Source organism: Motacilla alba, chromosome 4A, assembly GCF_015832195.1.
Source record: "Motacilla alba alba isolate MOTALB_02 chromosome 4A, Motacilla_alba_V1.0_pri, whole genome shotgun sequence".
NCBI classification, from domain to species: domain Eukaryota; kingdom Metazoa; phylum Chordata; class Aves; order Passeriformes; family Motacillidae; genus Motacilla; species Motacilla alba.
Window position 1 is genome coordinate 17,766,362 of NC_052045.1, and position 12,265 is coordinate 17,778,626.

Genomic DNA, 12,265 nt, shown 5'->3' on the forward strand with positions numbered 1-12,265 from the left:
GGTGTGAGGATGCTGGTACTGGTGCTGGTAGCCATCTCATGCCTGCCTGCTTTTAATTCACCAGAACAAGGAATACATCAATCACTTGTCCTGTATCAGCCTTGCCCACCTGCCTGGGTACCTGAAAATAATGCACAGGGGGGAAACTGAGCTTGCCAGGTGTGCCTTGCAGGTAACAGGATGTGTCCACTGTTAAAAGCACAATGAGACACCTCAAAATAATTTGCTGGTACCTCCCTCTTGCCTTACTGATGTAAGGAGGTGTGCTGGTTCAGGGCAGATTTGGGAGAGAACCCCCAAAGGGGCTCCTCTGGAAAAGCAGATTCAATTGGCCCCTCCCCCCGACCGGTTCGGGAGAAAATACCTCCTTAGAGAAAAGTGGAAAACCCCTGGTTATTAAACAATAAAACCTAAACAATATTGAACAGTAAAACCTCTTGCTGCTCCAAAACAGCTGTCAAACTCAGAAAAGCCCCCTCCCCGGGCTGCAGCTCGGCTCACTCAGTCTCTTGGCAGTGCCTCCGGCGCTGGAAATGCCGCGGCCCAGGCCCGGCCCGGCGGCGCAGGTGCGAGCTGCCGCTGCTCTGCTGGGTGTTCGGGCCAGAGCAGGGTTAACCAGCTCCAAAGAAAAGGGAAAGAACCACACTCCGGGGAACTTCTTTGCCTCAGCTAGCTAAAAACTAAACGAAACAAAGGAGAGCTCTGTCCCGCTGTCTGTCCGTCCGCAGACAGCGCAGTGCAGGAGCAGGAATGTGGAGGAGTGAGAGCAGTGTCTGGAAACAAACTGCGCGCTTCTTCCTCCCCCTTCACTCTCTGGAGCAAGCCTGAAAGGTGCAAAACCTATTATTCACCATAAACAGAACAGGACGATTGGGGATAAAAGCATCATACAGTCACCCTAGGATAGGAGGTCTCCTGGAGTCAGTGTTTCTGAAGAAAGCAGCACCTTGTCTTGCTGCTGTTGGGCAAGGGGAAATGGTGTTAGCAAGCCCTTTTGTGAACTGCAGCAATATCCACAGGAGGAACGAGCCCTCCTCTAAGACACAATAGCCCCAGTATGCTGCTCCTGCCCTGATGGATGCCAAGGGTTGTGGCAGGCGGCTGGGGTGAAAATGGGAGAAAGTGCTGTCGCCCTGTGGAGTGGCTCAGCCTGGCAGCTGTCATGGTGGCGCCCTGCAGGCAGATGGGTCAGGAGGCTGAGAGAAACCTCTGATCAGAGAAAACTTCCTGCCTCCTTCCTGTAGAGGAGAATAAGGCATTCCTGGAAATGGCTATTGGGGAGGCTGTTTCAGCCCTGGCAGCCTTGATCTGTGTGAGATTTAAAACCCATCTAAAATGGCTGGCAGTCAGTCTGTGCTATTTCAGGTCAGGGCTGTTTTTGCTTTCTCCCTATCTGTTGATGTCTCGGTTTTGTTATAAATTATTGAAAGCAGAAATGCCTAAAGACGTAAGAAAGAAGCCGGTTGTGCAGTTACGGGAGGCTTTGCTAATTTGTCGGGGAAAAGCTCTTGCTGGGATATAAGCTCCTTTCTTGTTCTTTGTGCAAGATGGGTTTTAGCAGCTCCCCAGCAGCAGCTCCACTTCTCCCCTGCTGGCAGTGCTCAGGGTTGGCTTTAAAGCTGCTCTGGCCGTGGTTTGTACGAGTGTGGTGGTGCTTGTGTGGCTTGAGGAAGGGGGAGCTCCCCTTCCCCTGCCTGCGTGGTCACCGTGGTGGCTTTGTGCCCAGTCAAAGACCCGGGGGTTCCGAAGTGCTGCAGCATCTGGAGATGCAACACATTGCCCGGGGCTTGCCAGTGGCGGGTGCAGCTGATCTGCTGAGGGGGTGGGGGGATGGTGAGCAGGTTTTTGGGTGCAGCTGGTGCTGGCGAGGGGCTGTGCACAGGCAGGGTGGGGATCAGGTTCTTTTGCACTCGCTGCCTGCCAGGGACAAAAGCTACGTCAGACTGCAGCATCCACAAAGGAGAAGCATGTGGAGAACAGGCAAGCAAAGGGGGAAGCTGAGGGGAAGGTGAGCACAGCCAGAGAGTAAACACATGGTAAAACACTTGTCTGACTATTTGCATGAAAGCAAAAAGGATTTCCTGCGTTCATTTTGAAACTGAATGGATGTTTTGGTTCTTGCTGGCTCTGCAGGAAAGATGAGCCTTTTCTCACTGGGGCTGGGCTTTGTGAGGCGGGCTCTGCAGGGTGGGTTTGAAGGATGCTCATAAAGGCAGCCCTGCCTGGGATTGCAGCTCCAAACCTGGCCCTGCCTGGGGCCGCACCACCAAATGAGAGCTGCTCTGGGAGCAGCCAGGCCTGGAGCTGTGCATGCAGCCTCTCCCTCCCTCCCCCAGGCACAGGAACGGGAGGCTGCCTCTCATCCAGCCTCCTCTTGGAGGAGCAACCTGGCCTTAGATCTTGGCCTTTGCCTTTTCAGCATTTGCCAGCTCTTGGCACTTCTTGAATTCAGAGCCCATATTCTGGCAGGAGTGAGAAGGTGCCTCAGGGTTTGCGGCAAAGGGCCACCTCCGGCCGTGACCTGCTGTCGCTGGATAGCGCCAGTCCCTCCTGCCAAGACGGCAGTCGTCTTGCTAAAGAACACAAAGCAAGTGTTCCCTCCGGATTGCTGGGGATTTTCTCCGCAAAATCTCCAATAAGCCCTGAGCAAAACCCAGAGGTTGGCAGGCCAGGAGGAGGTGGAGGTGAGAGCTGCTGCAGCACAGCTGCTACCCCTTGGTGCTCAGTAACAGGTTCCTGTTCACCCTGGCACCAAGATCTCTGCAGAAAGGTTTTGGCAAGCCTCATCTGCAGTCAGGATACTTTTTCTTTTGCCTCCTCCCCTTCCCCTCATTCCCTTCAGCAGCTACAGGACCCTTCTGGCCCTCTACCCCTCTCTATCCTGGTGGCCAGCATGCAAGTGCCCCCCAGACTGCCGCTGTTCTTCCTGCTGGGATCAGATAGGCTGCTTGCACTGCCCCTTGGCTTTTTACCACCCACGGTGTTTCTTCCACTTGCACACCAGCCCACCTGCCCAGTTTGGGCTGCTCCCCAGGCTTGCTGCCGCCACGCAAGAGCCTGTGAGTCTGGTCAGCTTCTTGTCCACCCGTGCTGCTTCTTTAGTGACCAGACCTCCCCAGGAAGTGCTGCGGCTGGAGGCAGTGTAGATGTGAGCTGGGCAGTGGCCAAGCATCTCTCACAGATGTGAGAATAGGGTGCTGGCTTTAGCCCAAGGCTTGCTTTATTCAAGTTCTGCTTCAGCAGTGGGAGCATCCCTGGACACACACACAGGCCACAGCTGCCTCCGTTGCTGTGGGGCACCTGCTTCTGGTGAGAGGGGTTGAGGCCGGGACAGTGGCTTTGGAGGGGCCTGCTGCCCCTCACACCTGGCACCCCGGGGCGTGTGCGCACAGGAGGGGTGGTGGGAACCATGCCCGTGTGTGGGGGCAGCAGGCAGGAGCTGTGTCCGCGCGTGTGTGGGGCTGCGTGGCGCCCGTCCGTGTGTGTTGTGAGGGCGGTGTGACCCGTGTCCCCGGTGTCTCCCTCAGGCCCCTCGCGCTCGGTCCCGCTCGCGCCCCCGTCGCGCGGCACGGCGGGAACGGCCGCCCCCTGGCGGGCCGCGCGCTTCGCGGCGGGCGGGCAGCCAATGGGCGCGCGGGCTGGGCGGCGGCCGGGGTATAAAAGGCTCCGCCCCGCGCGGCGCGCGCTCCAGCCTCACCTGGCCGCGCAGGGAGCGGGATCGGGCTCCGCACCGGCACCAACCGCGCACCGCAGCCGCCGCGCACCGCGCCGCACAGCGCCGCAGGTACGGGCTGGGCCGCCCAGGGGGCTCCGCAGCGCTGCTGCGGGGAGGGACTCGCTGAGGCGCCCCGGGGCGGGGGCTGCGGGCGCGGCGGGCGCCGGGGGGCCGTGGCTGCCTGCTGCGGGGAGGGCTCCCAGGCGTGTGCGGGCACCGGGGGCCGCCCCGCACGGCTGCCCGGGCCCGGCGAGCGGCGCGGTGCCCGGGGCGGCGACGCGCCCCGCCCTGCGCTATTGTCCGCGGCGGGGGCCGAGGGGGGCCGGGGCTGCCTTTGTCTTCCCGTCCCCATCCTCGGCTGACTGCGGCGGGGGTCTCGCAGGCAAAATGTGCGACAAACCAGATCTCTCGGAGGTGGAGAAATTCGACAAGAAGAAGCTGAAGAAAACCAACACGGAGGAGAAGAACACGCTGCCCTCCAAGGAGAGTGAGTGCGGGGCCGGGGGCTGGTGGGGCGGGAGGCGCGACCGGCGGGGCAGTGCCCCGGGGGCCGGTCTCACCGCCGAGGCATCCGGGGGAGAGGGGTGGTTTGGGGCGGCAGGGTTCTGGCCCGGGAAAAGCCACGGGCAGAGGTGTGTGCAGCCCGGGGCAGCGGGCACGGACACTCGGAGAGGGCTGTTGCGCCAAACTGATCCCTCAGGGCATCACTTTGCTGCGGATAGACGCAGACAAGTGCCCGACTTGCTGCCACGCACACGTGTGGCTTGTCGTCTTCCAGCTTGACTGTTAAACCACCCCTCTTGGGATCAAACCGCAATACTGGCCACCAGGGCCTGAGTGAATCCTCTGAAACCTTCTCTAGTTCTTGCTTCCACAAAAAAAAAAGGCACGAGAGACTAATGGGCCTCTATTCTCTTGCAGCTATTGAACAGGAGAAGGAATGTGTGAAGTCTTCCTAGAGAGAGATTGCCTGGCAGGAAGAGCGACTACTCAATTATTTTGCTTTGAAATGAATCATGTGGGTTTTTTTAAATTTACATCACATGCATGTATAGAAAACAGCTGTATCACCTAACACACTGTCCCACTTTGCTGGCAGCTTTGGCAGGTGGGGGGACAAAGTGTGGTCCTCTCAGTCCATCAGCAGCCTGACCTGATGCCATCTCTGCTGCTTCAGCTGCCTCCTGTGACAGCACTGATCTTGCCCTGATGCAGCAGGGAGATGAGCAAGGGCTGTGGAGGCTTCTGGGCATGGACCCCTTGTGCCTGGGAGAATGGGGAACCTTTCTGGCCTCACCTCCTGCCTGGGTCTGTCTTGCATATTCTTCACTGACAGTGTTCTGTAGTCTCACTCACAGTTTTTTGTCTTCCTTGGGGGGAAAATGATAAGTTTATTATAAAATAAAAAATTGTAATGATCTACCAATGGCTTGTAGCTTCTTCCTTGACAAAGGTTGTGGCTGTAGCTTGGCTTGCCCTGTGGAGGGTGGGGAGGTGTGCCTGGTGCTGCAGCCGTGCTGCTTTTTCGGTGTTGTACAGAGGGCGATGTGAGATGGTTCCCTGCAGGGTGAATCCAGCTTGGTGTTTGCTTGGGGATCCGTTCCTGGGGAACTGGGAGCGTTGCTGGCATGATCATGGCCACTGTACTCCACCACCATTGTGGTTTCTTGGTGTATCTAAAAGCGGAGGCTAACCTGGGTCTTGCTGCCCATGTGAGGGTTGAGCCTTCTGCCTTGGAAAACTTGGTGTCCCCTGCTTAAAACCTTGTGGAGCTGGGCTGGTGCCTTGTCAGCATGGCTGGAGATGCTGGTGTGGTGGCCAGGCCAGCTCTACCCGCCCAATTCTTGGAGCACAGTTCTCCCATCACTGCATGGCACGGCCCTTCTGTTCCCCTTGAGCCAACCTCCACCCCTACCCTTGACTGAAGGTGGTTTTTGCAGCTCTGTAAGGGTGGGTTTGAATGCAGTAAATCCCTTGGGTACTCTGGCCTGATCCCAGCCCTGCCTGGCAGGAGTGGAGATCCCTGGGTCCTGCAGTTGGCTGCCAGCATAGTGTGGGTGAGCTCTGACAGTGCCTCCAGGTTTATGCTGAAGTGTCCTGGCTACTGCCAGGACCTCCTCACCTCCACCTGGCCTGCAGGGTCACTGAACACACCAGCCCACTTATAGAGGAGGTGGAGGCAGACTAGCCAAAACTTGCCAGCTGACAGTTTTGGTCAGTGTTCCTAACGAGCCTGGTCAGCTGGGGACAAACACGGGGCTGTTGCGCCTGTCTGGACACGGTGCCTATCTGTATGCCTGGTGCCTCCACCCACACTGCCTGCCAAGGACTGCAAATAATGCTGCCTGTGTGGTTGCCACTGCCTCCACCCCTTAAAAAGCAGAATTGAAAGAGCTGCAGGTAAGAGTTTGGTGTTTGTGCGCTGTCGGGGCAGCGTGTGGGGTTTTCCGTGGGGTGAGGGCAGAGGCCAGCGATGCAGAGGCCCAGCTGGGGCTGCTGCTCTGTTGGGCTGAGCAGTGGGAAGGGTGGCTGTGCCCCTTCAGCACCCTGATGTCCCCAGGACAGAACCCTATCCTGGACATGGGAGTCTTTTCCCAGTGCCAGCAGCCAGGGTGGTTTGTCAAGGTGACAATGTGTCCCTGCTCAGGGGTGGTTTTTCTTATGGAGCAGAGGCAGGCAGGTAAAGCCAGCCTGAACCCTTTCCCCATCTCTGAGCCAGAGGCTGAGTTGAACCAAGCGAAGCTTTTGGGATGGAAACACAAAGTGACAGGGCTGATCTCCCCTCCTCCGTTCTGTTTTTGGGGATAGGGAGGTCTCAGTGGCTGCCCAGAGCACCTTGGCTGCTCCTGACACCACCCGGTGCCTCTCCCTGTGACATGCTGCAACTGGCCCCTCTGCGGGCATGGAAAAGCACCAGGTACTTATCTCTCCCTGAGTCACATGGAGTCTGCAAGGCCACAGCAGGAGTGTCCCCTCCCTGGCACTGCTGCGCTTGCAATAACTTCCCTCTCACCCTGTGCTGTGCACACAGGCAGCGGAGCCTGCCAGGGGCTCTGGGTACCCCAGTCCTACAGAACCAGCTGGTTTGCCGGCCAGGGCCAGGGCTGTGGGTTGCTGCACGTGGCAGGGTGGCTGGTGCCAGAAGCTGGCAGTGCTCCAGCATTGACCCTGAGTCTGTGGAAGCGGCCCGTGGTGCCCCCATGCATCCTGGGGAGCTGTAGAGGTGTTGATGCATCTGGGTTTGGGTTGCTTTTTCACTGCAGCCAACCCCATCATATAGCAATATCAATTTAGACATGGGGTTAAGTGCTGGCACAGCCAGGTCTGTGCCCCAAGGAAGTCACCCCAGGGGCTGGGACCCAGGGACATCTGCTGGAGCTGGGAGCAGCTCCCCAGCAAACACAGCTCTGTGTGTCTTATGGCCAATGTCCTGTGTTCACCTAAAGTGAGGGCAGTCCAGGCACTTTTCCCAACCACATCCCCACCAGAATGGTGCTCAGGAAGTACCAGAACACATCGCCTAAACGCCCTGTCCTCAAGACTGAGGGTAAAGAGTAACCTATTTTGCTAACCGGTGTCCAAAATGTGCCTGTTGCCAACAGAGCGTGAGCCAGGAAGGGGAGAACCATTACAGAAAAGCCTTTTACATCAGCACTTTCCTTCCCTATCCCAGACCTTCACCTTTTCACCCTGCCACACATGGGCCCACAGCTGCCAATGCTAAGGGAGGCCAGGACACCTGCCAGACTCATGTCCCCTAGAAATGTGGTGGCTTAAGCAGCACGGACTGCCCCAGCAGGCACCCCCACATAGAGGGTGACATTCCAGGAGCTCGGCCATCCTGGCAGGGCTCTGTGACCCTTCCCTTGCTGGGCACCAGGTGAGTTCCTCATGTCAGCCCCTCTTGGCAATGCTAGGAGAATATAATCCATGCCTCTCCTGTTACTTTTGCACTGAGAATAACACAGGAACAGGTAGGGGGTAGTATTGTAGACAAGATCAAATAAGGCTTTATTTAGGAGAATTGCCTGGTTTTCATAGAGTGTTACGATAGATTCTATTTGATTGACTAACAAAAACATCTTCTTCACACACTGTCCTTGAGAAGAGAAAGAAGGAAAGAAGTAGAAAAACACTACTTGCAGATTGTTTATACTTAACAAGTTATCACGTCTTTACAACTTAAAAATTCTCACAAGCCACTGTGAGAAATGCTTGCCGTTTCTCTCTCTCTGTCCTATGGCATCCACGCCTCTCCGATCCGGGGCCCATCCTGCTGCTTTGGGGTGGTTTCCTCCTGTGCTCAATGAGATGGTGAGCTGTGGCCTCAATGCTGAGGAGGGAGGAGAAGGCTGAGTCACCATCAGGAGGAATTTGGGCAAATACCTGGTGACCAGCAGCATGAGGTGAATTCAGATCAGGGCTTGTGGCTGGGATGGGTGTCTGTCCCTGCCACTGCTCCATCCTCTCTGACTCAGACAGGAGAGGATTTGGCCCAACACACACATGTGGGGGATCATAACCCCATCTCTGGCAGGGGGTGCCTGAGTCAGCTTGTGCATTGCCCTGTACTGGGCTCCCCTGCAGCCCACGGCTCCCTGCCAGTCTGTGGCACCTTCCTGATGTCCCACAGCACCACACTGGTTTGTAGCACAACTCACCCGGGGCAAGGGAGGCTTTTGCACTCTGGTAGCCAGGGTTTTCCCTTTGTCACTCGCCATCTGGCTGCTCCCAGAACTGCAGCAGAAAGTGGTGAGAGCCAAGATCAGTCAGTGATCAAAGCCTAAGGCAGCTCCTGGATGGCAGGAAATTGCCAACCTCAAGCTGAACTGCGGATGGTCCAAGCAAACCTCCTTTAAGGTGTGTGTTTGGCACCAGAGCAAACAGGATAAGGTGAAGCCAGGCTGCACAGACAGGTGAATGCTGCAGCTCCCCAATGGGTGGATCCTGCCCACCCTCACCTCCCTGTTCCCTGCATCCCTGGGGAAAACATGTCAGCACCCCTGTGTCACTTGGGTTGGCCTTTTCCTGCCAGGTCTCTGCTACCTGCACAGACACATTGCCAAACACAGAGCTCAAACCACCCCATAGTGCCTGAGGCTGAGAGGGGAACAAGGGGCAGCAAGCATGAGCTGCCAGGGGGAAACGTCTGCTGGGACTGCTTGGGGAGGATCTGTACCTGGGGATGGTTAAAGAGGAAAGCACATGGCTGTAAAAGAGGAAGGCAGAAGAGAAGGAGCAATAGTAGGGAAATGAAAGTGTTGTGTGGGCTAGTGACCACAGTCCTTTGGCAAAGGAGTTGATAGTAGGCTACCATGGTGTGCAAGGGCTGTGTGTGATGGGGCCACTTGATGACACGGGAAGGATGGACAGACAAGCTGTTCCCATCCTGTGGTGGGGAGGAGCACTGTGCTGAAGAACTCCCATAGCCATGGGGAGGGAAAGTCACTGTCCCTTTGCACCCACAGGCACCCGCACAGCAAGCCAGAAACCCTTGGACACCTGTGCTGGGAAACTGGCCTGTGGGCTGCACACACTCAGCACAACCCAACACCTTTCCCAGCAGGGCAAAAGTTACTGCTGTTCTTGAAATAATGCCCCGGAGGTGAGGTTTACCAGCAGGAGCTTACTCATCCCCTGCCAAGGAGGGCTCAGCATGAGTAGTGATGAACCGGGAGCACGCAGAGCTTCCTGCTCGGGACCAGGCTCTAGACAGAGCCGGGAGGTCGGGCACGGAGCGCCCCTGCAGCCCCGCGCTGCCGAGGCGCGGCGGGAGCAGCCGGGCTGCGTGCCTCGGCCGGGCGACACGCGCTGCTGGCGCCGGGGATGCCGAGCCCTCCGGGGCTGCCAGCCCGCTCCTGACAGCGGCCGCAGCTCACTGCTCGCTTCTGGGCCCCCCCGGCTGCATTCTGCAGATTCCCGCGGGCCGGAGGGGCCGCGCCCGGGGCTGCGGCAGCATCTGCTCCTGCGGGAACGCGGCTCCGGTGTCGGCGGCAGCGCCCGCACTTGCGCCCGAGCCGGGGCAGCTGACAGAGCAGAGGAGCGCTTTATTTTAGGAAGCAGCTGGCTCACACGGGAGACATTGTTTATCATCTTTCTTGCCTCTGGTGTTTTATTACAAAGGATTATGGCATGAAAAGCCATTTTGTTCCCCTGTTCCATAGCCCCCCCTCCATGATTTATTCCTCTCCACAGGCAACAGCTGGGATATGACATCCCAGGAAGTGGAGGGGGAAACAAGATGGGGGTTCAAACCCATGGCAGGGATGGCAGCAGGGATGCACCCAACACCCAAGTCATGGCACAGCTGGCAGGAGTTTGCCAGGGGTGCCCAAGACCGCAGATGCACCTTCATGATATGAGGGGTGGAAAACCAAAATCAAAGCCTTTCCACGGTGGGCAAGGACATGTCGCCTCACTCTGTCTGGCCATGGCAGAGATCAGTGTCCTCTGCTGGGACACTGCTGTCCCCAAGCCTGTGTGCCCCACAGGCACACAGTTCTTGTGACATCCTGCGGCATCACAACCCCAAACCTGCCTGGATGAACCTGCATGGGAATATCCGGCTGCCCACGGGGAACCCGGGGCCAGGCTGGGCACAGCATGGTGCAGGGTACGAGCTCAGCATAGTGGGTAGGGTGCAGGGTACAAACCGAGGGGCAGCTTGGGAATAGGATCCTTTGCCACTCCCCCCAGAATCACCTCCAGGCAGGTCAGAGGCTCCTCCAGAGCCACAGCAGGAGCATCTTCTCTCCGTCCCTCTGTCCAGGCACTTTACTTGCCAAGCAAGCAACAGTCGGGATACCATGTGCCCCCTGTCCCCCTCCTCTGCCCCTGCTGCTGTGTGCCTTTCCTGTGGGTCCCAGAGCAGAGTCCGTGGCAGCACAAGCTGAACTCCCCCCTGCCCAGCCTGGCAGACTCCTCTGTGGTTTTCCAGGAACCGTCTCTGGAGCCAAGGGAAGTAGATATGCGTGTTACAACAGATGCCTTGTGCTGTTTGCCAAAGGCCCATCCTGTCTGTGCACCTACATCAGGGTAGAATTATGTCTGGTGCTGCCTCCTATGGTGATACCTGCTCTGCCACCTTGTCATCTAACATGCCTCTAAAAACCTGCCGAGGGGCTCTTGGGAAGAGCAGGAGATGGGCGGGGAGGTGAGGGCAGTGGTGCGTGGCTCAGCCACTGCCAAGCCTGCAGTTGCACTGAAGCTGGGACAAGCCCCTGCCTGCAGTGTTGTGTCTGAGAGGCAGCTCTGCAGCCCAGGCATGTCCCCCTCCCTGCTGCCTCGGATCAGCTCATGAAAACAGGACAGGTCACTTTTTTAGGGCAGGTTGAGCTGTGTAGGGTAAAGGGGGATGAATGATGCACCTTCCCCAGCTTTGCTCCACCTATGGAGCTCCTTGCTGGGGAGATAAATGGATGATGAGGTACCTGGCAACTTGCTCAGAGCTGTAGGCTCAGGGCAAATGGGGGTGGCCAAGGCTAAGGGTGGCAGGACTGCTCAGGGGGTTCCAGTGCTGGAAATTGTTTCAGAGCAGATGCCACAGGCTGGAGCTGCTGCCGGGTACACGCCTTGGAGAAGCAGCTGCAGAGCCGTGCACTGGGGCTGGAACAAAAGCAGAGGCCCAAGCCCAGCTGCAGCACTGAACATGTGATGAATTGATCGAGGCATGAGCTGGCAGCGTTGTGTGACCACAGGCTGGCAGGGAGTTGAAGCTGGATCAGGGCTCCTCACCTTGGCACCAGCTTCCCGTTGTTCACCCTAACTCCCAGAACTGGCAGTGGGAGCCAAGCAGCCGCACAATTGCTGCAGCCTCTCTGGGCAGGGATGCAGCTGAGCCAGGGGAGAAAACCTCTCACGCTGCACCCTGCAGAGTCCCTGCCCCAGTGCAACCCCCTGGTACTGCTTGCCCAGCACATGGTTCCTGGGCCACATCCTCATCCCCAGACAAATCCCCCTGGTGCCCAGGACCCACAGGCGAGGTCCCATCCTGGCCATGGGGCCAGGGCAGTGCTGCTCTCAGCGGGTTCCCACCAGCACAAGGTCATGCCCAGATAAGCCCATTCCTTAACTTGTGCTAAGTGTGCTTTAGCCATAGTAGTTACTAAGTAGGCAGCTCCTGTTGGGTCACAGAGTTTGTTGGCTGCATTTCTTATCTCTTTACTTTGCTAGGCTTTGGGAACATGTTAGCACAAACCATGGCTCTGTGCTTTGCCCTGGCACTGATGGCCTTGCTCTGCTGGGGGAGCTGCCTTGTGGAGAGGATCAGGGAAAAAACATCTCCCTTTCCTTACCCAGGACTGATTAACAACTGGGGGTTTGTGGCAGCAATTTACAGTCCCTGCAGGTAGTTCCTCTCAAGTGTGAGGGCAAGATATCTATCCAGGGAAAACCTTGTGAACTACTCAGGAAAGTGGACCAGCACAGGTGAAGGCATCCAGCACCTGAGAGAATTAAGTGATGCTGGAGGTCATCTACAGTGATCTAGGCAATGATGATATCTCCAGAGATGCAGACGGTGTTCGGTGCGCACAGGCTGTGTGGAGGAAG

At 57.4% G+C, this 12,265-nt stretch overlaps 1 protein-coding gene across 1 annotated transcript; it reads left to right on the forward strand.

Annotated features, from left to right (window-relative positions):
* The first annotated feature begins 3,626 nt into the window (after window positions 1-3,626).
* Window positions 3,627-5,141, forward strand: TMSB15B (thymosin beta 15B). The gene is made up of 3 exons (XM_038122940.1): window positions 3,627-3,784; window positions 4,098-4,202; window positions 4,637-5,141. The coding sequence occupies exons 2-3, from the start codon at window positions 4,103-4,105 to the stop codon at window positions 4,672-4,674; spliced, it is 138 nt and encodes a 45-aa protein (XP_037978868.1). The 5' UTR covers window positions 3,627-3,784; window positions 4,098-4,102; the 3' UTR covers window positions 4,675-5,141.
* The last annotated feature ends 7,124 nt before the right edge of the window (window positions 5,142-12,265 follow it).